Raw genomic sequence first — 23,721 nt, forward strand, 5'->3', positions numbered from 1 at the left:
GACATTTGAATAGTTAAAATTAGCTTCAAGGTATGAGGTACTGAAACTTGCCCCTGAAACTGTAACTGACCACTGCTTCTGAAAGACACATGTAAGAATGCTTATGGTCTTATGTATATGTATGCAGGTGTGCAGCAACACGTGTCAGTGTGTGTATACACTATGTGTGTATCTCGGATAAAATCTCTAACAGAGGAAACACACGGCGTGATAGTTACTGCAATAACACATAGAACATGGTGTGTTAAAGTTGTCCTAGACAGTCTGAGTCACTGTGACTGGAGAGCTGAGGAAAGCCACAGTGAATCATTGTCATCTGTGACACCTTTTGTTGACTGAATGGCATGCCGCTATGTGTTACAGGCAATTAACGTTACTGCTGACTTACAGTATCAACCGGAGATACAGTGAAGGATTTTGGATAAAATGGATTCTGACCAGGTGCCCGACACAGTAGGTGAAATCATACACGCACACAGGAACAAACATTGGATTAAGTCCACATGCAGACAGAGATCATTTTTAGGTTTAAATTTACTTTTGTTGCTTTTATGTATTCATTTTTCTTCATTTATTCATGTACATACAAACATATTTCTCTCATTAAAAAAAAAAGAAATCACATTAGTATACAGGATTTGTATACCTGAAGTAGGTCTATGCAAGTTCTTTTTTGTAGCATTCCAACACCTAGTAGAGTTTATTACCCAGATGAGCATTTCATACTTGAATCTACTTAAAAAAAGAAAGTTGCATTATGGACAAAGAGAAATCTCGCATTTCTGGAGGTTCATCCACAGTAAAAACTTAAACCCAGCCTCAGTTGTTTCTTTTTTTTTTTTTTTGTTACTTCTGCATTTTGTGAATGCCACAACTTTATAAGAGCAGAATACTAAATTGCTGGGATATCCCTTTAATAAAAGGAAATGGAATGAAATGTTACTACTGTATGAAAAATAATAGTGGTTCTATCTGTTTATTTAATTTTTTTATTTAACAGAGCAAGAATGAAGAGGCCTCCATTTACATCCCTGGCAGAGGGTAAGTCACCTTAACTCTGCTTGTTTTTGTTTTTTTATCCCTGTCATACGCTGTGCCACAAGTGACTAATGTTACATTTAAGAACTAGTTACCTCTTTCTTGTCATGTTTCAGGCCTCAGTTTCAGGCAATGGACAATTACGAGATGCTGACCATCACAAAGGAAGAAGAACAAGAGACGACAAAAGCCGACTCCAACCAAAGTTTCACTCTCTACCCTGATGGTGCTGAAGGTGAGCAGGAAGGCGCTGTAATCCAAGCCTTTGTTGTCGTCCAAACACAGACATTAAATATGATAAGATGCAGGTGGATAATGACACAGTGTGACTGTGTTTTCTCCACAAAGCAAGCCCCTGTAGTTGCTGTCAATATTACGGGTGAGATCAGAAGTCATTGCTCTGTTGGATGTGTGTTTCAGAGAGCATTAGAATGTGTGGGTCCATGTCTGTGTGAGTGTGCATGTATGTATTAGTCCCTCCCCTTTCAGCCAGCATGAACCCACACATACACAGAGAAATGCAGCTTGAAAGAGTTGGTGTTTGTAAAGTCACGCTCTTTTGCTATTCCGGGGTCAGTCACTTGTCACTGCTGTTGGCTTTTGGCAACTGCATGCGGGAGGTAAGTGTCACCTTTTCCGCTACACTTATGAATGGTATTTGTGCAATAATGCAAGTAAAGCTGTAACTTTGTAGCATGAAAAATATGGGTGCAAGGCACTTCGGGGGAACTGCACACTGTTATTGTTGTCTTATGGTCAGTACTGCAGTAAGATGAATTTCATTCCTTAATACTAGATTTTCTAAGTTTTACCCACATGAGGCCTGAACTACAAAACCTTGCAAAGTTTATATTAAAGTAAGACCCAGAATGCATTGAAGATTGCAGGTTTTATGCCTGCCTGAGAGGATGATAGAGCATGTCCAGCATGACTGAATATAGAACATTAGTGTTTAAATGTCTTGCTGAGATTTAATGATGCAAGAGAGTGAAAATAATGGCTGAGTTGTGTTTCAGTGAGTTAGAATCACACAAAACCTGTGCAAAATGGAAAAAAGAAAATCTGCCAATGAAATGATGTAAGTGCAGACATGTTTTCCTAATCATTATAAATGCATAACAACAACTAATAAAACAAATGAAGTTTTGAAAGTTTTATTTTTTGAAACATTTACACAGTAAATATGCATTTTTCTTAAAATGAGTATGTGCGCCAGATTGATACACAATTTTACATGCATATATATATATATATTTTAATTCTATTTATATACCTTTTATAACCCTTCACTTAAATCTGCAAATATATACTTACAGACACATGGGCGCACGTGGCTCCGGGCAGGTGACAAATTACAGGAAAATCCTGAGTAAATGGAGAAACATAACAGATGCTTGGCATGTTTTGGGTCCACTTAGTGGGAAGAATCACTGGAAATCTATATAAAGCTGTTCTGAGTGATCACCTTTATTCTATGATGAAGCATTTCTAGGGCGACATGGTGGAACAGTGGTTAGTGCTGTCACCTCGCAGCAACAAGGTGCCTTTCTGTGTGGAGTTTGCATGTTCTCCCTGGTCTGCATAGGTTTTCTCCAGGTATTTCAGCTTCCTCGCAGAATCCAAGGACAGGAGTGAGTGTGTGTGTGTGTCTCTCTCTAAGTGTCAGCCCTGTGATAGACTGGCGACCTGTCCATGGTGTGACCTGCCTCTCGCCTGGTGTATCCTGATGGGAGTGGCTTCTTCCAGAATTCATAAGACATGAGGAAGCCATTGAATGCTTTGATGAGTCTGAAAATGTTTTAAATCATATGCTATGGCCTTCACAGTCACTAGATCAAAAGCCAATTTAACACCTATGATGTCTTAGCGCTTTCCAGCACCATCATCAAAACACCAAATGAGGGATGATCCTTTGGAAGAATACTTTTCCTACCTCCTATTGTGTTCAGAGACCTGTAGCATCAGTGCCAAGGTGCAGTGACCCTGCTATGGTGGCATGTGGTGGCCACACACCTTACTAAGACACTATATGTTGAGTTTTTCTTTCATTTGTCACCCGTTTGTATATACATCGATTGTGTATATATAGCAAGACTGTGTAAATTATGCTCACACACACATACAAGTATAGGTTGTAAACAGCTTCCAGTGTGTCTAATCCAACTCTTCCATCCTTTGTTCAGCTGTGTTTTGGAAATAAATCATTCTGTTGTCACAGACAACTTCAGTGCTCCAGCCCAATCTGATATAAAATGGAAACTCTGGAGATACAATGTCTTATATGAGACTAAAGTCATCTGCCAATTACAACCTGAATCTATGTTTACCATACAATTTATGTCTTTACTGGAAAATGTTAAATGAAACTACTGGAGTAATTTCTGGATTGCTAAAGTGTTTATGGAAGTCAGTTCAAAGATAAAATGGGGAACGTATTCTTAGTTAAAATTATTTACTGTGTTATTGGAATTGTTATTGGTCTTAGTGTTGAAAAACAGACTATGTTGTAACCGGGTCCACTGTGTCTGTCCCAGCTGCCTGGAATGTCAGCACCGGCACCAACCCCAGTGCAGAGTCTCAGGTAAGGGACACACATACACACTGTATCACAACTCTGGACACATGACATGTATTGACAGTCCAAACATGTCCAGGGCACACCATCAGTCATGTCCACACTGGAAACTAGCACTGGCCCAGAGCCTGGGGCCTGCTGGTTGATGAGACAGGATAACAACCATGTTTACCTTAGAGACACACCTGGACATCACCTTTCCACATTAGCATGATCCCTAACCACATTGGTGTTGCCAAGAACACAATAGAAACACTCCAGGTCTCTGCAGTGCAAAACAACACCCAAAAAATCATCTGTGTTTTTATGAGGTGCTGAAGCATGAATGTGACTTTTATCTCATCCTGCTCTGTAGAAAGGATGTCCTTCTGAGGGACTATGAGCCACGCTAAAGGACATATCTAATGCTCAGCTATTCTGGGACATGTAGGAAATCCTTACGCGATGTACAAATAGAAGGATCAATTTTGTAGCTTTATTTCTCTGGTACTGTGCTCGCTGCAAGTCACTCTTGGCAAAGGATTAAACTAAATACCTAAGATAATAAAATAATAATAAAAAGCAAATGTGAATATACACAGCAGCATAATACAAGAATTTCTGGCCATCAGCCATCTTTTTATTCACTTTCTACAAATTAATGAACAAGGCTGTTCTGTTTTGATCAGGCTTTTTAACTTTCCATTTTAACCCTGTTGTGGCTTATTGTTTTTATTCATTACATTTTAAAATAATTTTTATTTTGCTTATTTTAGCTATTAATGGTCCTCGCTGTGGTACATTATTGTTTCTTTTTAACCTCCATCTTCCTTGTTTGGTTTTACTGTAAAACACTGTGTGTTTAGGAAAGTGCTTCATTTTACTGAAGTATTTTTTATGCCTCTGCGCCAATGATAGCCGTGACTGGAGACATTATGCTTTTGGGTTGTCTGTACAATCCTTCCAGCCCATCTTTTTCATAATGCAACATCTGTACTAGAACTAGCAATATGTCTGATTCTTTGTTGAGCTGCAGTGAAGGAACAAAAAAAACCTGTTCACAAAAAAGACTGTAGCCTATCATTGGTGGAACAGGAGGAATATTTACAGCTATCAACCATTTTAGTGCACATGCATGTGAATGCTGATTTCAGTCAAATCATGTGAAATATCCTTTAGCCTAAAAAAATCTAACATTGACTTAATATAAAATCTATCTGAATTTAAAGTTTAACTCAAAATGAGACACAGTATTGAACGATTTGATATTTGCACCACTCATAGTGACACACCACTGAGGCAGAAAAGCAGTGAAGTAGTGAAACCACAGTTTTTCACCACAAGTTGTACTTGTGGGGGGGGTGTATCTTTAATTCATCCACCTGTCCTGTCCAAACTTTCACTATGTCCCACACAAGCATGGTTGTACTTGTGGGCCATGTCCATGTTAGCTGGTCTTTATCTCTGTGTCTCTTCGTACCTCTAGAGGTTCGTGGAGCTGAAGGAGCTAATGAAGGATGAGAAGCAGCAGAATTACTGGCAGGAGATGGGTCGATGGGCTGGCTATGCGGAAAGCTTTGACCCTCAGGCTGGGGTGTGGGCGTCCTCACACATCTCTCTCCTCACCTTCAAGAGCCTCATCCAGCTCAGATGCGCCATGAACACAGGTCAGTCAGGAAATAAAAATTAAATAAATGTAAAATCAAAACAGTTTCTTTGTTTTTTAAAATGTACTTAAGTAGTTTTTCAATTACTTGTATTTACTTGAGTAATTCCATTTTATGCTACATTATACCTTTTACTCTACAATACATTTACTCTATCTGGCATCTTTAGTTATTGTGCAGATTCTGATTATTACATTATTACAAAATATAATCAGCAAATGCATTGAGACATTATAATAATTAATTCTATCTAAGTAGCTAAACTTTAAACTGAAACATTAAAGTGATGCATCAATATAATATGTATCTTTCAAAAATTTGTCATTCTCCATAATGAGTACTTTTACTATTTGCTATTTCCCAAGTCCTGTATGTCAGTTTCACCATGGGGGTGCCAAAAGTGAACCCCGAAATGTTACAAGTTCTGACACTTTCAGCACTTCTTCCTATCTCTCATTTTGTCTGAACCTCCCCTCAAACCACAATCACACTGCTGTCCACATTATCCTCTCAATCACCTGTTCAATCACATGTTCATTTGTCAAGGTGTGACAATTTTTGACTGTGAAGAGAGGACCTGGGCCACCATTGCTGAAAAGATTGTCAAGGAGATGGTTAACAAGAAGGAAATCAGGCCTGGAGATCAAGAGGGAGTGTTGAACTCTCTGCTCCAAAACCGCAGGTACCCTCAGAGACATCACCCAATGGTGACTCAAACATTTAAGACCTACATTTATGCATTTAGCTGATGCTGTTATCCAAAGCTGTAAGTAAGAAGGGAACATGTATCTTGTGCAGAGAAAGTTGAACAGAGCACATAGCTATTGTGGGGATCTAACCTGTAATTATGAAACACTGTCTCTGACCACGAAGCCACTCTGCCTGTCTGCTTGAGGCTTTGGCGACCAGTGTGTACTGTAGTTACCTTGTACTTATAAAGATCAGGGAATCTAAAGTATCCATAAAGAATATGTACCATCACTGTATTTTAAAACGTTGTCACCAGAAAATGTTAAGATATTCAGTTGCTCCTTATTTCTAGCATTTATATAAAGATAAGCTAACATGGCTGCTAGCTGTAGGTTTACATTTACTGTACAGATATGAGAGGGGTATCAGTTTTTACATTTAACACATGGTAGGAAAGCAAATAAAAGTATTTCAAAAAATGTGCAAATATTCCTTAAACACCTTTTTTCAGGTCCTGTGAATAAACATAAATATTAGCTCGTGTGTGACCTCAATGCCCTCAGTGGTAGCTACTTGCCTGCTTTCTTGTCTTCTGCCCTTTATTTGTCTCTTTCTCTCACTTTCACTACAGCTTTCTTAAGATGGTCATCTCTTGCAAAGTTGACACGGCAAATAAAAATCTCTTTTTATTCCTCTTGAAGCAAGGCTTCAAAAATATTGGAAACAGGCTTCATGTCATTCAGTTAAAGATGAAACAGCCCCTGGTCTATTATGTAATTGCCTGTTTTGTTGATTGTTTGCTCACCCAGGTGACTTTACTCGCACACTCCTTTCTCATGTACAGGGGACAACGAAATAGTTTGCTTGTCTGTCATCTCAGTCAGTGATGCATAGTTTTCTCTGTCCAGTCAATCAGATGACCCAGAGAGACAAGCACTGACTGATGGGAAGGACCTGCAGAAGTTTTCAGTCAAAGATGGTGTAAGTATGAATGTACTATTGTTCATAACATGATCTGATATTGTGATAGTGGTTAGACAATGGCAATGAACGTGTTTTCTGGCATTTAGAAAGTCATTTACAGAATAAAATGGTGTAGATGTTTTATACATACATTTAGATTAGTTTTTCTGATTTCTGAATTAACTGACCTTTAAAAAAAACCTTTTTATAAAATTCTGGACATGTAGTTTTGATATTTTTGCAGTTAACACATTTTGCAAACATTATGCATTAGTAAGAATTTGAATATAAAGTTTCTCCTGGAAATATAATACAAAAATAAAGCTTCACAGATTTAATTATGAATTTAAACATACAATCTAAACCTATCTGCTGTTGTTTTAAAGTTGCACAGGTCATCAAAGGTAGCTCGGCATTAAAATTACATTTTTCTAAAATGTAGTCATAGTAATTAGGTGATGAAAGTCTGAGGTTTGCTCAGTAGTTTTGTTCATTGTGTGTTACTGCAGAGAGCTGAATCTGACCATGCTGACGCCTCCATGGTGCTAGTAGGTGAGTCATTGTTTGTATCATTATATTTAGGATCTGGAGTTTGCGTACATATCTGTTTCTGAGTGTTTGCATGCACATTTGAAATTGCGTATATATTTGTGTGTTAGTGTATTTTTAAATATAATATTTCCATTTCTCTTTGGACCAGGAGCCTTAGACTTTCTGGAGAGGCCTGCAGTTGTATTTGTGCATCTGAAGGAAGCTGTGGTGCTTGACTCACCCTTGGAGGCCCCGGTGCCTGTGTGCTTCATCTTTGTTCTGGTTGGCCCCAGCAAAACTGATATGAACTACCATGAAACTGGCCATGCTATGGCAGCCCTAATGGCTGATAGAGTGAGTTAACCAACACTTTCTACAGATGTGTAAGCCCAGAACACTATATATTTACATTAATGTACTAGTTTCTAAAATGATTGAGCATATGAATTTACATCTATACTCTCTCCATCCCAGGTGTTCAATCAGAGTGCGTTGCAGGCAAAGACTGCCCAAGAACTGATGCACGCTGTGGCTGACTTCATGGACTGTTGTATTGTTGTCCCACCTACTGAGATCCAAAACGAAGCTGTGCTCAGCTCCATCATCAGCTTTCAGAAAAAACTTCTGCAGGACAGATGTCAGCCATCTGATCTCACATTCTGCCAGGACTCCAAACCTTGTAGGGATGTGTCCTGTCAGTACACATGCATAACTATAACATCAGCCATAGATACCTTTGGATTTTATATATTAAGCACACATACACAAATCACAGCAGTTTTCTATTATCAATTTTTAGTATTCACATTACATTGTTTTCTCCCAGTTTCCTTTGCTTCTGGCCCACCACCTGAAGACCCCCTGTCCCGTACTGGTCGACCATTTGGTGGGATGGTTCGAGACATAAAGAGACGTTACCCATACTACAAGAGTGACATCACAGATGCTCTAAACCCCCAGGCCCTTGCTGCTGTCATCTTCATCTACTTTGCTGCCCTGTCTCCTGCCATCACCTTTGGAGGACTGCTGGGTATGTTCATATATTTGCATTAGATCTTTCTGTCATATGCAATAGATCCTATAATAACACTTTGCCATCATCTTTGCCACTTTAGCTGATAAAGTGGAAAACATGATGGGTGTTCCAGAGCTTCTGATCTCCACCTGCATCCAGGGGATCATTTTCTGCTTTGTTGCTGCTCAGCCCCTGCTGATCATTGGTTTCTCTGGTCCACTGTTAGTGTTTGAGGAGGCCTTCTTTGCTGTAAGTTATAACACTGTCATTGCAAAGCCTTATTTACAGTCTCTGCTGATCCATATGATCCCACTGAAGTGAAGTTTTGTGACAGCACTTTGATGTGTAGTAAATTTTTGAATACCATAATACATTATTTTTTTTAGAATTTGCTGACTGTCATGCATATACCAAATATAACAGCAGTCATGATCAGAGTTCAGCTCATGCCCATTTTCCTTCATTCAGTTCTGCAAGGCCCAGGACATTGAGTATATTGTTGGTAGAGTGTGGGTTGGAGTGTGGCTGGTCATCATTGTGGTGATCATAGTAGCCTTTGAGGGCAGCTTCCTGGTGCGTTACATCTCCCGCTTCACCCAGGAAATCTTCTCCATCCTCATTTCCCTCATTTTCATCTATGAAACCTTTGCCAAGCTAGTGAAGGTAAACTGTTTTCATCCATTTCACACATTGTTTTTCAGATAGCCAGATCATAATTGTTCTTCATCTACACACCTTCCTGAACTCTTTTTAGATTTTCAAGTCACATCCCCTCATTCTGAATTATGATCAACTGAATGCAACTCTAGAAAATCCCTGGCACCCACAAGTGGAAGAGATGGTTGTCTATGACAATGCTACTGGCAACTTGACTGTTGTTATTAACACTATTAAGTCACCTTACCCCAACACAGCCCTGCTCTCCATGTGCCTCATGTTTGGCTGTTTCCTTATTGCATTCTTCCTGCGCCAGTTCAAGAATGGGACTTTTCTTCCTGGAAAGGTGACTTGACTGTCATTGTAGTTATTCTGAAATGAAATTATTTCTGTGACTGTGCTTATCAACTTCTAAATTAAGTATAAAGCTCTGTAATCATTGATTATTTTTTTAACTTCTGTCCTTACCAGGTCAGGCGTTTGATTGGTGACTTTGGTGTGCCTATTGCCATTCTTCTCATGGTTGTTGTCGACTACAGCATTGAGGATACCTACACTCAGGTTGGCCTAGCTCTCCAGTTTTCAAGCCATTTTTCTCAGCTGAATGCATAATTGATACACTATACCTATTTGATTCTTGTGGGCAGGTTTTATTGAAATCTAGTGAGGTTCTTTTTTTTTTCCAGAAACTCATGGTTCCAAAAGGTTTGACAGTGTCCAACCCAGCCAGAAGAGGCTGGCTTATCAACCCCTTTGGAGAGCACAAGACGTTTCCTGTGTGGGTGATGTTTGCATGCTGTATTCCGGCCATACTTGTCTTCATTCTCATCTTTTTGGAGTCTCAGATCACAACGTGAGTCGTTGTATTTCAACAGCAAAATCACTAACTGATGACAAAACTTGTACCACAATTTGATTCAAATGTTGTCTTTGTCAACAGTCTGATTGTGAGTAAACCTGAGAGGAAGATGGTCAAGGGCTCTGGGTTCCACTTTGACTTGCTGGTTTTAGTCTGCATGGGAGGTCTCAGTGCATTTTTTGGTGTGCCATGGCTCAGTGCTACCACCGTGCGGTCTGTCAGCCATGCTAATGCCCTCACCATCATGAGTAAAGGACCAAAACCTGTGATCCAGAAAGTAGTGGAGCAGAGAGTTAGTGGTTTTCTGGTAGCATTGCTGGTTGGTAGGTGCTGTCTACAAATCTGGATTTCTACTAGTGTGTCTACTGTCAGCATACTACTGCACTTTACTTATTCTGTTTTTTTATCTGAATGCCTGTTGTATCAAGGTTTGTCAATTCTGATGGAGCCAGTCTTAAAGCTGATTCCTATGTCAGCCTTGTTTGGGATCTTCCTCTACATGGGAGTCACATCACTAAATGGCATCCAGCTGTGGGAACGTATACTGCTTCTGTTCATCCCTAAGAAGTATCATCCTGATGAACCCTATGCTACCAGAGTAAATGCACAGAATAAATTTATCCATAAACTCATGTGTTCACCACTGTAATAGCCTCTAAATTTCATTAGTCTGCAGCCATGCTAGCAGCTCTGTTGGGCTGTATTTAGCCACTTTTGTGTTTCGGGTTACATGCTAATACTGGCATGCTAACCTGCTCACCATAACAGTGGCATGCTAATGCTGGCCAGTTATAATGTTTGCCATCTTAGTTCAGAGCACAAACCAAAGTTTTATGGATAAAAAGTCACAGGACACTTATTAAGACTGAAAATATTAACCTCATGTTGTAAAAAAAAAGCATGGGTGGGGTCAACAAAGCCAATAGGATTCATCCTCTAGGGATGATGAGCGTCTTTATTCATTTTCATGAAAATCCATCTAATATTTGAGATACTTCAGTCTGGAACACAGTGGCTCACCAACCATAGCATTCCCAACAACTATATGTGCAGTTATGTTTAACTTGTGTTTGTAAATCTCGGACACAGGTGAGCACAAGACGAATGCACTTGTTCACGGCCATCCAGATAGTGTGCCTTGCACTTCTCTGGATTGTGAAGTCCAGTCCAATATCTCTCGCACTTCCATTCATTATCATCCTCACCATACCTCTGCGCATAGTTATGACCGGACGTGTCTTCACCCAACTAGAAATGAAATGTGTAAGTGGTCTCTTGTAATGTCAATAATGGACTGAGCCTGAAAAGAGGGAGTGTGAAGTATGTGTGTGCACTAACTCTGTCCTTACTTTTCTGCCTGTTGTGTTTTAGTTGGATGCTGATGACGCTAAAGTGACATTTGAGGAGGAGCCGGGGCAGGATGTATACTGTGAATCTCAAATGCCATTGTAGCTTCTTCCATATGTTCTGCCAGCAAGTACTTATTTTAACAAAAAGATATTTATTTTATACATGCCTCTTATTATTTAACTTGTATTTTTCTTGTTTGTAACATTTATACTTTTTAATAAATCTGGCTTTTTTCAAAAAAAAAAAAAAATCTGATAGAGATTCTATCATTATAGTGTCACTATGAATAACATTAATATTTTGTACAAAAACTTCCTAAGTCAAAAATTCAGTCACTCTGGTAATTTAGTTGCATTATATTGTCTTGTTCCTAATGGCTTGTGCCTTTGAAACAACTAAAACGGGCCTATAACTGACATGTTTTTACAAAAAGAAGGAAACACAAATGCTTTTTAAAGAATTTAGAAGAGATATTTCTACACTATATTAAATGATGCCAGTTCTCCATAAATGGACCGACTGAATGCTGAATGGAAAATATTATAATATAAAAAGCCAAAAATTACATGTTTTTTAAGCAATTGTATATTGAATGTAATGTTGTAAAGAGAGCTAAAGAACAACATCACTGTATGGCAGTACAGTGTGAGCGAAAATGTTGAATTTTTTTTGTGGGTTGTTGAGATCTATATTGTCTGTTGTGCTGCTGTCTTCTTGTGAGCTCTCTCTAAATAATAAAACTACCTCCCCAAAAATGCATCACATAATTGTTATTAAGTGTGGTTTGGTAGGAATAGGAAAGCAGGGGCAATTCAGTGATCTACAGATTCTATTTATCCATTGCTTAATTTTCACTTTGACACCTGTTATTGAATGAACAATATGGCAGAGGCACCAGAAATAACTTTGGGTGGTCTCAAATCAAATCAGTAAAGACAATGAATAGATGAATGAAAAGCTAGCATGAAAGGACTAAAAAATTTAAAAGGGCTTGATGCCAGACTGGCCTTTCACATGCGCATGATCACAGATACAGAAAAGTAGTTAACCTGAAATAAACCTTTTTGTTTTTCTTTAATTTTTTCCATATTTTATTTATTAGTTATGAGACTTTGTAACCTCAAAGATTCTTGCTTCATATACGTATATATTGTCATTTATCAGCATTCAGATGGATTAGTGCAATGATTTTTACAGCCTCCAGCTCAGTAGATGGGGCATTGCAACTAGACTGAGACTCTTGCGCTCCGCCAATAAACAGAAAGAAGAAGAGGAAGAGAACGAAGAAGAGGAAGAGAACGAAGAAGAAGCTGCTGCTGCTCATTGGCTGTTTGGTATCTTTTCTTATTGGTTGCTCTCTCGACGAGGTCCTGTCCACTAAACACGGAGGGACACTATCGGTCGAATAACATATGATTTGTTTGTCTAATTGTGATGTTTTTGCTCTGTGAGTGAACGTAGCGGTAGCAGCGGCATCTTAACAAATATATTATTTGTTTAAATATCATTAAGTCATAGTTTATACGTTGGTTAGCCAACTAGCTAATGTTGTTCACTCTCCTGGAATCACGTGGAGTGGAGTGCTTGTTTACGTCCAGCTAAGGCATTGGAAAAATGAGTGAAACTGAAATTACTACTGAAGTATCTGGTGGGTATAATACAATAATCCTGATAACGTACACACAGTTTTAAACGTCCACTGTAACTTTAATTACACATGTGACTAAAGCCGAGCTGGAATTTCCTTTGCATGACGATTTTCAGTTATTGAGTAGACTAATAAATGACGGTCTATGCTGTCCATGTGTTTTGATTACAGGGTGGACCAAGGAGAACCTCCAGAAGCTTTTTGCCCATATCAAAAGCAGCATCCCTAAACGGTTCACAATGATCCCTTATTACAGGTCGCTGAAACGTGTAGACTGGGAGAAGGTGGCTTTCCCCCCTTTCTCTCCTGAAGCATGTCGAGACAAGTGGACACAGATTTTACAGACGGTGAGTCACAGTTTAGCACAAGTTTCCGGCATCACGGGAGAAATTTAACACTTGTTATTAGTGTAGTATTCTACATATTGGTACTTGAGTTCAGATTTGTGCTTAAGTCTTATTGCATTTTAAATAAGAATTCATGAATAAACGTGCTTTTTCTGCTTGTTGTGACCTGAGGATGGGGTGTTAGGAGTATGATACTTTTAGGACTGTAGCCTCAGCTAAAGGGGGTTATAATAATTTGATGCTGCAAATCAGTATAACAGCTCTGCTATAATGGTTATAGTTATTGTTGTACCAGGCTATATTCTGTTGAGAGGGGTTTGACCTCCCTCTTTACATATATAAGGGTGCCAGAATATTAGAAACAACTCCCAATATAATGCATAATGGAGTTCAACACAAAATCACCACTATTTATGACCTCAGTGCAAAAACATGTAATTGAATTAACACCTCTTGATAGTGTCCAAACACAAAACTAAACTAAACTGCTAATGTTCCTTATTTAAACCATTAACTAATGTTTTTTTAAGTTAATAAAACAAATAATTTGAAAGGTTTCTCGCAGTGGTAAAGAAATACAACAAACTGCCATTTCAGAAATATTCACAGAAGATGTTTTAGAAATTTTGTTAGTTTAATATCCTTGTTGTTATTGCTCAGATGCACAAGACTCGGACCCTCACAGAGCTTGTTTCTGTGGCTGAAGAAGTCCTTTTAAATCCAGTCTGGAACAGTAAGGTAAGCACTCTCAATTTTTAGATAAATACAGAACTGCCCAGTACACGGTTAGAGTATATTTGAAATATCTTGTAGGTCACTGTGTCTACAAATACAAAACCTGTGCAAAACAATAATGACACATCAGTCTTGAAACAGTGCTCTCACATTTTTGTTGCTGGTCAGTTGCATAGTGAATTGTGAAGTCTGTTGCTTTGTTGGTTATACATGCTCTCCATGGAGCACTGACCTGCACTACAGCTGTCCAGTATTACCATGTTTTATTCTTTAAATTTATAATAAGCAGTTTTTTTTTTCTGCAGCTCAATCCAGAGGTCCCAAAGAAACCCACTCCTCCTAGTGGCATTTTTTGTGAAAAGAACTGGACCATGTTTCGTGAACAGCATCCAGAACTGAACGAACAGAAGTTGGTGGCTTTAATGGGAAACAAGTACAAGGTGCTCCCAGATGAAGAGAAGGTACAATCACCGAGAGGCCACCGCTAAAACAGGGCTTCATCTTATTTTGTTAGGCATGTTGAAGTACTGACTTTTTTTCCATAAATCACAGGCTCAATATGTGGAGGAATACCATCTTGCAACTCAAGAATACAAGAGAATTAAGCTGGAATTCAGGTAGAGGCTGGTATTCATGTGAATAAACACAGTGCAGACACGTATGATTTGGCCCTGAAGTTGCCCTCGTAAATACGGTGTCAATGAAATTTTTTGTCTTTCAGACAACATCATATATCTACTAAGAGCAAATCCAAGAGGAAGAGGAAGAATGTCCCTGCAGACACTGCAGATGTAAGCTGCTAGTCTGAGTCATGAAGTGCAGTGAACTTTTTGTATGACTAGCTGTGCTCCTCCCCTTTACCAATTAGTGTAATAGTCATTTGATTTAATACAATTTATATTCACTGGTTGGGCACATATTTGATGGCGGTACTACTGGCACTGCTGGCAGTGTTCTAAATCTTTGTGTGTGTGACGCATCTTGTTTCCGCAGGGTGAACAGCATACTAAAATTGAAAAAGGCCTGCCTCCAAAACCTCCTTTGTAAGTTACACACACACACACACACACTCTAGAGCAACAATTATTGGAAATTAACTTTAAAAGTCTCCTGTTTTGCTTTGTTGTGTGTTCATATATCAGCTGCTTGCACCTGTTTCTTGTTTTAATTTCCCATAGAAAATTTTTGTTTTGTTGAAATTTGTGTTTGAGTAATTATTCTTGTACTGTGCCATCACCCCATACTGTTGATGGCACAGTACATGGTGTGGAACCGATGCAGGTCCCCATCATGTAAGTTATTGAAATGTAGGCTGAAAGCTTGGTTTAAGGTTAGGGTTAGTCTCCAGGAAGTAAATGTAAGCCAATGTAGAGTCCCCATGAGGAATTAAGACAACATTGTATGTGTGCGTGTGCATGTGTTATGCATCTTTAGCAGTGGCTATAATCTATTCTGCAAAGAGCAGCTGCCATCGATGGCAGGTGATTCAAGCAATGTGAGAGTGTGGGGCCAATGTTGGCGAGAATTGACTGAGGAACAGAAGCACGAGTACAATATCCGCTGCAGAGAGGTATGAACACACACACACACAAACTAGTTCATCAGCTGCTGTACCACAAGACACTGAATGTTGTGTTACAGTAAAAGTCAATTCAATCTGAATGCAATACTTTGTTCATTTCTTTCAGTTGAAGAGAGAGTACAACATCAAGCTGAATGAATATCTAGATGTAAGTTAAGAAGATGACAGCATCAGCGCAGTGCTGCAACTGTCAGACTTTGTGACATATGCACTTGTGTTCCTCAGACCTTTGATAAGGAGAAGCAGGTGCAGATCCTAAATGAGACTGGCATCAAAAGACCCAAAAGGGTGAGGAAAACATTTCATGGTTCCTGTGCACACCTGGCAGTTACACATTTCCCCTCTTATAAATATAATTTGCGTCCTTAATGTGTAGGGCATTCATAGAAACATGAAGCTCAAAAAGAAATATCCTGGCGAGCCCAAGATGCCATCTCGGTGAGCAACTTCAAACATCTATCTTCAAGAGTAATTGAAATGTACAGCAAATAAAGTGGTTACTTTTTACAAACGTAACAGAAATTTTCTTCACCCACAGATGTAGTAATGTCATTTTCTGCCAAAATCAGATGGAACTTTTAAAGAAGGAAATCCCAAATTCAAAGGAGCGCTTCGGCAAGATCAACAAAATGTGGAAGGACCTCCCCTTAAAGGAGAAGGAATTCTACAAAGAGAAATTACATGAAAAATTCAGAGAATACTCGATGGAACTGCAGAAATGGTTTAAGGTATAAAGGATTCTCTTGTAATATTTTTTTTAAATTTAGACAGTTTTTTCAACTTTAAAATGGAAGATTAGAAGGCTTTACCTTTTACACTGTTCAGACATTATCGGCAAAGGAGCAGCAGGCGTATCGGAAATCTAACCCCACTGTAAGCACACAATTTAAGTGCCTATTTAAATTTCTTTATTAATTCTTTAATACTTTCTATGATTGTTTTCTTAAATTCATGAAGATCTTATCTCTGCAGAAATGTCAGTACCTCTGTGATAAAAACCTGAAAGGTTATGACAAAGAAGAGCTGTGCCAATACAGACCATCAGTAAGTGGAAGTGGTGTTACAGCACATATGAAGTAACACACTTACAGTATCTCAACCACACAGACATGATGTGACCAGTGTAACACACACTGATATTACAGGCTGTCAAACTTAAAGTAAATGCACTTTATCTGAAGTTATCTGCTTTTATTTTTGCTTATTATGTTATTTAATTTATCAGTTGATAGTACAAGTAAGTTCTGTCCAAATGGATAAAGGAAAGTATAAATCATAAAATAAAAAATATTCTAAATGCTTCACTGAGGGTCAAAAACCCTATTTTAAGTCCACATTTATTGTATGTCACACAGGATTCAGAAGATTCAGAAGTCACTGAGGTCAGCAGCAGTGATGAAGAGCAGTACAATATGGATTACGATGAGGTTAGAAAACCATGACATATTTGTTCACTTATATATTAAATGTTGAAGCTGTCTTCTTATTTTTACTTGAAACTGCATTCAGGTGTTATAAATATCAGCTTTTGATCCACAGGATGAGGAGGAAGAAGGAGAAGAGGGTGACGCAACATTTGAAGTATATTAGATTCTGATGAGATGGACAGCAACAGTGTCACACACTTCATTCTCAGACTGGATTCTGGATGTGAGATGATGACAGTGTATGGCAGCCATATTGGGTGGAAGGTTGAAATGAAGTATCCTACAACCAAGAATGGATTACAAAGTACCCAGGTTTCCTAGTTGGTGACATTTGGTTTTTGGTAATATGATTGTATTTGTAATTTTATTTGGGAGAATGGAGGGCAGATCTGTTTTATTACCAAATTCTGTGGCCTTATCTTGAAGATGGGATCCATTGTGCTAACATGCATGTTCCCAAATTGATGTATTAAGATTACCACAAGGTCGTTGGTGTCAAAATGAGGTACCAACTTGTTTCTGTTTTTATTGAATGGGGAAAAAGTCACTTCAAGCTTTTTTTTTTGTTGTTGTTTTTACAAACCCTTGCTCATTTTGTTTTTTGTAAATCCCACAAAGAAGAGGTGTTTTAATAATAAAAGTGCTGTATAAAGGTGAATATTGGATTGCATGATGGAGTCAAGTTCATATAACTGGTCACAAACCAGACCTCCAGGGTTAAAAATGGGATGGGTTGTAATGACTACCACTTAGTCAGACAAAGGGTAATTTTAACCTTAAATTTCACGGGTTGGCATGCACTCACACGCCATCCTGGAGGATAAGTCCACTAATTTGGTGCCGAGTGAGATCAAAAGACCCGGCAGCGCAGCAGAGGAAGCATCACATGTCGTGTAGCGATCGATTGCTACTGTCTGATCTCTGATGTAAAGATGGATGCCTGCCGAAATAGGTAAATAGACAGTTAGAAAATTTGCGTGGCTGTGACTGTGATGTTCCCTTTAGATAGTTTTTACATTGGGACAGAAGCGTCGTTTTTCCTCATTTATAGTTTGTATGGGGAGTCGAGAGGGGTACAGCCGCAGTGCAGCAGCAGCAGTGTTGGGGTTCGTGGACTGCCCTCGCTGTGATCAAACTATTTCTTCAACAGTAAAACCGTTCAGGCACCAACCAGTGTGTTAAATTGTTTCTCTCCACACAGCCTAGTCTGATACATTTTACACGTTTCATTTGTAGCCGTAGGTGCTGTTGACCTGGTGCTGCGTCTTTGGTATTTTCAGTTCCTCCAGCCTATTCATAGCCTCGCTCTTTGTTTTCTTCAGCAAGGTTTTGGCTAAGCTACTTTCATTAGTCAGTAATGCTCCGACCAGCAGAGTAGTGTTGGAAAATTACACTAACTTAATGTCTAGCATCGTCTCTGTTTGTTGGGGCGTTATGATGCAACAACACCAACCCTGTGTTCTTCTGTTTTGTGTTATTCGTAGGTTGTAAATGTGGGAAGTAACTCCCCTGGCAGTGTTCAACTGTGAAGTTGTAAGCAGCTGCATCACATTAAAGATGTCACATGTTGACCATACACTGATTTACTGTCATTGTCTAAATAGGATGTTAATGCCACCCTGATGCTAAGTGTGTGTTTCCCTCCTGCTGCAGCCCTGTTCTGGCCAATGCTTGCTGAGCTAAAGCATGACCACAGCAGTGTCGGCTCATCTGGTAGTTCTGGCAAATGAAAATGGAGGAGGTTTCAATGTCCAGCCTGGACAACAGCAAGCTGGAGGTACAGTAGAGAGAGGCTTCAGCATAATAATGCTTCAAGCAACCTTGTTACATACTACATCTGCAGACACATTGCAGAACAGAGTGTGGTAACATACACCAATACATCCTCGTATAACCTGATTTGTCTTTCTTTCCTGACCTTTCCCTGCCAGGGCCTAGCTCAGGACATCCTGTCTGACCTGGTGGAGGATGCATGCCTGGGTCTTTGCTTCGAGGTCCACCGGGCCGTCAAACAGGGCTATTTTTTCCTGGATGACACGGACCAAGAAAGCATGAGGGACTTCGGTGAGCCCAAAGCCATTCTCCCCTCTAGTGAAATAAAGGTGGACTATTTAAACTACTAACACTCTGTTAACACGGGGTAGTGAAAAGTTGAGAGGAATGTGTATGTTGTTGTCATATTAGTGCAAGGCATAGCAGCCAATGAAAGCTGTCTAAACTATAGTTAGGTTTGTATGTTTTGAGTTCCATGGTAATTTCATGGCATTAAGTAATAAAAAGGTGAAACATTTATTGAATAATTGATTTTCACTGACTAGAAATTGTGGACCAGCCGGGACTGGACGTGTTTGGCCAGGTGTACAACCAGTGGAAAAACAAAGAGTGTGTATGTCCCAACTGCAGCAGGAGCATTGCAGCCTCACGTTTTGCCCCACACCTGGAGAAATGCCTGGGCATGGGACGCAACAGCAGCCGCATCGCCAACCGCAGGTATGAGAGTAAACCAGCCAAAGGTCTCACCCAGAGAGATCTCTGCTTAATTGTTCCAGTGAAAACTAGTGTAATCTCAGAATAGTTTCAGTATATTGGATTACAACTGTATGTGCACTGATGTACACTAGATGGAAAATGAGTGAAAATGAAGGTCAGAATGTATTATCGTTTAGAGTAATGCTGAGTCATTCTGTGTGTCATGTCTTGCCTCTTTTACAGAATAGTCACTGGTAGCAACGCCAACAACAAGTCAGAGAGTGACCAAGAGGATAACGATGACGTCAATGATAATGACTGGTCTTATGGGGCAGAAAAGAAAGGTAATGTACTCTTTACTGATAAAGAATTTTGACTTCTGTCATAACCATCTAGTGAAGTTGGACATATATGAACTCACTCAAATATTTTTTGGGGTCTAAAATGTAATGACTCTCTTTTACAGCCAAGAAAAGGAAATCTGACAAGGTACATTGTTTTCTTTGTAAAAAAGCTAACAATATAAAAATCTTTCCCCAACATTAATTAATTTAGATATTACTCATTATTCCTGATTGGTCAGCTCAAATAAAATATATTTTCTTTTTCCCCATCAGAATCCAAACTCGCCCAGGAGATCCAAATCATTCAAACATAAGAGCAGTAAGTAGAGATGTATAGACTTCTATTTGATGGCTTGCCTGCAGTTTGTGTACTGTGTCATCTCATCAATGTTGAGTTGTAAGTAAACCATACATGTTAAAACATATTACAGTATTTGTAGAAAATACTTAGCATCCTAACATTTGATGCCAAATAATTACCCTGATTGTTGTTAAGTTCATACTTGTATTAATTTTTCCCATGACACTAAATACACAAGAAATGTTACAGCATTTAGATGATGCAGTAAAATATTCAAGACGTTATTTAGTAACAGCACCTCTGTTATAAATAACCATAGGAATTTTGACTGACAGGTTACCTGATCTCCAAGTTCAAACTATTTTAAGGCTGTGCTCAGCCCTTTGGTCCCACTTTGCAGACAAACACTGCAGCGTACACGACAATACCTGACGTGTTGTATGTTCAGTGACTGTAATAGTCATTTGTTATATTAACAGTATGGCACAGACAAATGAGCTAATCCAGGTCTGACAGACATTAACTGAGAGTAGAAGCAGTTCATTGATAGTTTTAGTGTCTGTATGGGGACTGCTGAAAATATTGTTAAAATAGAAAATGACTGAGGATTAAAGGATAAGACCAGTTTTCAACCAATCAGAATGCAGAATTCACAGTGGCTGTGGATTAAATGGAGTTGCTATCTTGTTGCTTAAAATACATTTGAATTAAATTTGTCACCGTTAGGTTTGTTTTTCATAACTAAGGAGAATTCCTACCACACCAAATCTCTCTTTACTTATTTGACTTTAGAATCAAAAAGTAAAACCCAAGCCATTTTCTATTTATTAATTTCATACCTAGATCAGGTCTTGATTGATTCCTGTCAGTAATTTTTGTGTGCATGCTCTCCAAAGATTTTGTACTCCTTTTGTTTTTCTTTTCAGTTATTTATTTAAAAAATTTCAGCTGTGTTCAGTATATTGGCCAAACATTCAAAAACGGACTGCAATACTGTCTGTGTTGGCCGTACTCAAAGCCTGCTTAGTAACAGTCTATAATATAAAACTGAAATACCAGATAACAATTAAATGAAGTAAAACTAGTATAAACCAGCATGTAATGAGAATGAGTGAGTGACATGCAGCCTCTGTTTATTTCCAAAGGCATGATGGGTCCTCGACGTCGTATGGACAACCAGGAGAGCCCGCGCATGCTGATGAAAGATGAGGCATTCCCTCAATAACACACACATTCTCTTACCATTATGTCTGTGCACATAAACACAAAATGCACACACATGAGAAAAACCAGTAACACTTCACCTTTGGTTCTTTTTGTTGTGAAATAATGGACATTGATGTTTGGTGTTTGCTGCTCTGCAGAAGCAGTCTAGACCTCCCACTGTATACTTGAAAGGTTTTGTTTTTTTTTCCCCACAAAATCATTGTACCAACACTTTTTTTCTTTTTGTTCAGTTTGATTTTTATTTTTTTGCTGGAGTCCAAAATAATGAATATCACCATGTATGATGTCACTGCTCAGAAGTAGATTGTGGTGTAATTCATTCAGTGGCAAAGCAGAGGCAGCTGTGTGAAGAATGACAGTGTGCACATACAGTGCGTCGTTTCACACAAATAATCAGGCATTAGGTGTACATCTAGTGCCTCACCTTTTAAAATCTCATTCTTTGAAAAATAATGTCAAAGACAATCATTACTAATGGTTTGTCTTTTATTTTCTCATTCATGCTTTTCTGCAGCGTGCGAGAGAGAAGCAACTCTGTCGTTCACCTGTGGAAACTTGTTCTAAAGATGTTCAGTAACTGCACAAGCAAGTATTTGCTGCAGAAAGCAGGTTTCTTTTCATTTCATTTTTGGTGGGTAGATCGGCTCGTTTTCTAGCATTCAAATATGTCTTTGTATCATGTGTTTACATTGTAAAGGATTACATATATCCTTTGGTGTGATGTGATAGTGTAAATATTCCAGTAGTTGAATTGCTGCTATCATGGCTCAGTTTGTTTAATCTGTTTAGCATAATAAATGATTTGTTACCTGTCCTGTAGTCCTGTATCAATCTGAACTCATGGTTTTGATGGCTGTACAACTGCAACCTGTATTTACAAGTAAAGACCAAATGGCCAGCAGGGGGCGCTGTGGGTCAAGTAATGATGTCAAGACCTGCTTGGGTTTTGTTTATACATGTTGCACTGGTAAAGTGTGATTAGATCTTATCATTAGAACAGAACAAATTCACACAGATTGAGCTTCTTCAAGTAAAGTACTGAGTTTCTAGAAGTTAAAATTGCCAGAGGGGACCTGTTATGCTGCATGTATGTGCTCTTCCTAAAGTCCTACTTCTGGGTTTTGTTACTGTTCTGTTTCTTGGCAAAGTGGTTAAGCAAAAATGTCTGAAAGTTAAGTATTACGTTTGGTGCTGTTGTATGTAGGTTGTCATCACATCAGTGCTCTGCAAATTGACTTGCAGAAAAATGATGCATTCAGTATCAATCATATGATACTTCCAGTACCCTATTATGCGAAGAATGTGAGATATGTTTGTACATTTAACTTCTACCACGAAGCGAGATTAGTGGCTTATCCAGCTAACTTTCGGCTCAGCTCAGGTTTCTTCGGTACAGCACCCCGAAGCTGGCTCACTTTTACTTGGGCTAAATCACCAGGTGAGAGGGTGTACGCCTGATGACCCTTGACCTACCTTCACTCCTCCGCCCAAACAGAACTTGTATTGATGTTGGTGATAATATAGATACAGACTCGCCGCAATTGTTAATAGTCTTCTTTTGTTAGACAATCTTGGTAGAATTAGTGTCCGTGCTTTCGGGCTAAAGATTGTGATTCCAGCATCCCAAACTGGTTGGTTACTGGTCAGATAATGAGGATGCCATTGTCGACGTTGTTATGAATGGGAATTTAGAGGTGACAAGATGCATGCACAACGGATGAGCATGGAGAACGGTGTACACATGGGCCCAAACCACTTTTTTTTTTTTTTATTTGTTCCAACTAGTGGACTAACGCTTATTATGGCCACAGTAACTAAAACCTCGAAATTTCCGATGTCCCTGAAGGCAGCATTTTGCATTGTGTGCAGGCAGTTTCAAGAATACTTGGTTTTGCTTTTAGTGACTGAGTTTGTCGTAAGTCTGGCGTTGTCATGTTTTTAATTAGCTCCACAGCTAAATAGCAGCTAGTAAGCGATGTTTTAATTTCAGGACAAGGGAAAGAAAAAACAATATAGTGTCCACAAAACAAGCAGTTGTAGGTGGAAGTAAATCCCGGAACTTGCAACGGTAGGAAGCGCGAGCTAACATTAGCTAGCTTTTTGTTGACAGCGCGCTGCTGTCAAACCAGAACCAGATCTCATCTGAAGTAAGGTTAGTTAGCTAGCGAGCTACGTGAAGACTTGTACCATTGGCGTTCATTTGTACGTGTATTTGGGCCGAAATCTAGTAGACGTTTTTGTCACTTTTTTTACTACTTGTGGATCTAGAAGATGGCATCAAGAGGAAGCTTCACGGGTCCTCCGATGAATCAGAATG

At 39.0% G+C, this 23,721-nt stretch overlaps 4 protein-coding genes and 1 long non-coding RNA gene across 9 annotated transcripts in view; all 5 read left to right on the forward strand.

Annotated features, from left to right (window-relative positions):
- The first annotated feature begins 370 nt into the window (after positions 1 to 370).
- On the forward strand, positions 371 to 1,231 carry LOC109962895 (uncharacterized). The gene is made up of 3 exons (XR_002275327.1): positions 371 to 453; positions 1,001 to 1,041; positions 1,155 to 1,231. It is a non-coding gene; the product is annotated as an uncharacterized LOC109962895 (long non-coding RNA).
- A 3,800-nt stretch (positions 1,232 to 5,031) lies between these two features.
- slc4a1b (solute carrier family 4 member 1b (Diego blood group)) lies at positions 5,032 to 11,426 on the forward strand. Its single transcript, XM_020605277.1, has 16 exons — positions 5,032 to 5,259; positions 5,806 to 5,941; positions 6,858 to 6,930; positions 7,422 to 7,464; positions 7,613 to 7,797; positions 7,918 to 8,122; positions 8,270 to 8,473; positions 8,559 to 8,707; positions 8,927 to 9,121; positions 9,213 to 9,461; positions 9,587 to 9,676; positions 9,802 to 9,968; positions 10,056 to 10,297; positions 10,403 to 10,572; positions 11,064 to 11,237; positions 11,346 to 11,426. The coding sequence occupies exons 1-16, from the start codon at positions 5,103 to 5,105 to the stop codon at positions 11,424 to 11,426; spliced, it is 2,520 nt and encodes an 839-aa protein (XP_020460933.1). The 5' UTR covers positions 5,032 to 5,102.
- Positions 11,427 to 12,679: 1,253 nt separating this feature from the next.
- Positions 12,680 to 17,726, forward strand: LOC109962923 (nucleolar transcription factor 1-like). Of its 2 annotated transcripts, none has more exons than XM_020605073.1 (16): positions 12,680 to 12,972; positions 13,144 to 13,319; positions 13,980 to 14,057; positions 14,360 to 14,515; positions 14,607 to 14,671; positions 14,776 to 14,845; positions 15,048 to 15,097; positions 15,489 to 15,624; positions 15,743 to 15,784; positions 15,862 to 15,924; positions 16,013 to 16,074; positions 16,175 to 16,364; positions 16,462 to 16,509; positions 16,609 to 16,680; positions 16,992 to 17,063; positions 17,176 to 17,726. In XM_020605073.1, the coding sequence occupies exons 1-16, from the start codon at positions 12,939 to 12,941 to the stop codon at positions 17,224 to 17,226; spliced, it is 1,365 nt and encodes a 454-aa protein (XP_020460729.1). In that variant the 5' UTR covers positions 12,680 to 12,938; the 3' UTR covers positions 17,227 to 17,726. The 2 variants fall into 2 exon arrangements, with proteins under 2 accessions (XP_020460729.1, XP_020460730.1); XM_020605074.1 differs by having other exon boundaries at positions 15,492 to 15,624.
- A 95-nt stretch (positions 17,727 to 17,821) lies between these two features.
- atxn7l3b (ataxin 7 like 3b) lies at positions 17,822 to 22,216 on the forward strand. 4 transcript variants are annotated; one of them, XM_020605075.1, is made up of 9 exons: positions 17,822 to 18,015; positions 18,548 to 18,596; positions 18,717 to 18,840; positions 18,995 to 19,127; positions 19,382 to 19,553; positions 19,776 to 19,876; positions 19,999 to 20,021; positions 20,150 to 20,195; positions 21,323 to 22,216. In XM_020605075.1, exons 3-9 carry the CDS (start codon positions 18,790 to 18,792, stop codon positions 21,400 to 21,402), a joined length of 606 nt encoding a protein of 201 aa, XP_020460731.1. In that variant the 5' UTR covers positions 17,822 to 18,015; positions 18,548 to 18,596; positions 18,717 to 18,789; the 3' UTR covers positions 21,403 to 22,216. The 4 variants fall into 4 exon arrangements, with proteins under 4 accessions (XP_020460731.1, XP_020460732.1, XP_020460733.1 ...); XM_020605076.1 differs by lacking the exon at positions 17,822 to 18,015 and adding an exon at positions 18,022 to 18,236; XM_020605077.1 differs by lacking the exon at positions 17,822 to 18,015 and adding an exon at positions 18,022 to 18,169.
- Positions 22,217 to 23,065: 849 nt separating this feature from the next.
- The window catches only part of smarcd2 (SWI/SNF related BAF chromatin remodeling complex subunit D2), a 10,072-nt gene continuing 9,416 nt past the window's right edge, over positions 23,066 to 23,721 (forward strand). The window contains 2 exon segments of the mRNA XM_020605072.1: positions 23,066 to 23,098; positions 23,673 to 23,721. The exon segment at positions 23,673 to 23,721 is cut by the window's right edge and continues 13 nt beyond it. Of these exon segments, the coding sequence (XP_020460728.1) occupies positions 23,081 to 23,098; positions 23,673 to 23,721 (67 nt within the window). The 5' untranslated portion in view covers positions 23,066 to 23,080.

This window comes from Monopterus albus, unplaced genomic scaffold, assembly GCF_001952655.1.
Source record: "Monopterus albus unplaced genomic scaffold, M_albus_1.0 scaffold69.1, whole genome shotgun sequence".
Classification (NCBI taxonomy): domain Eukaryota; kingdom Metazoa; phylum Chordata; class Actinopteri; order Synbranchiformes; family Synbranchidae; genus Monopterus; species Monopterus albus.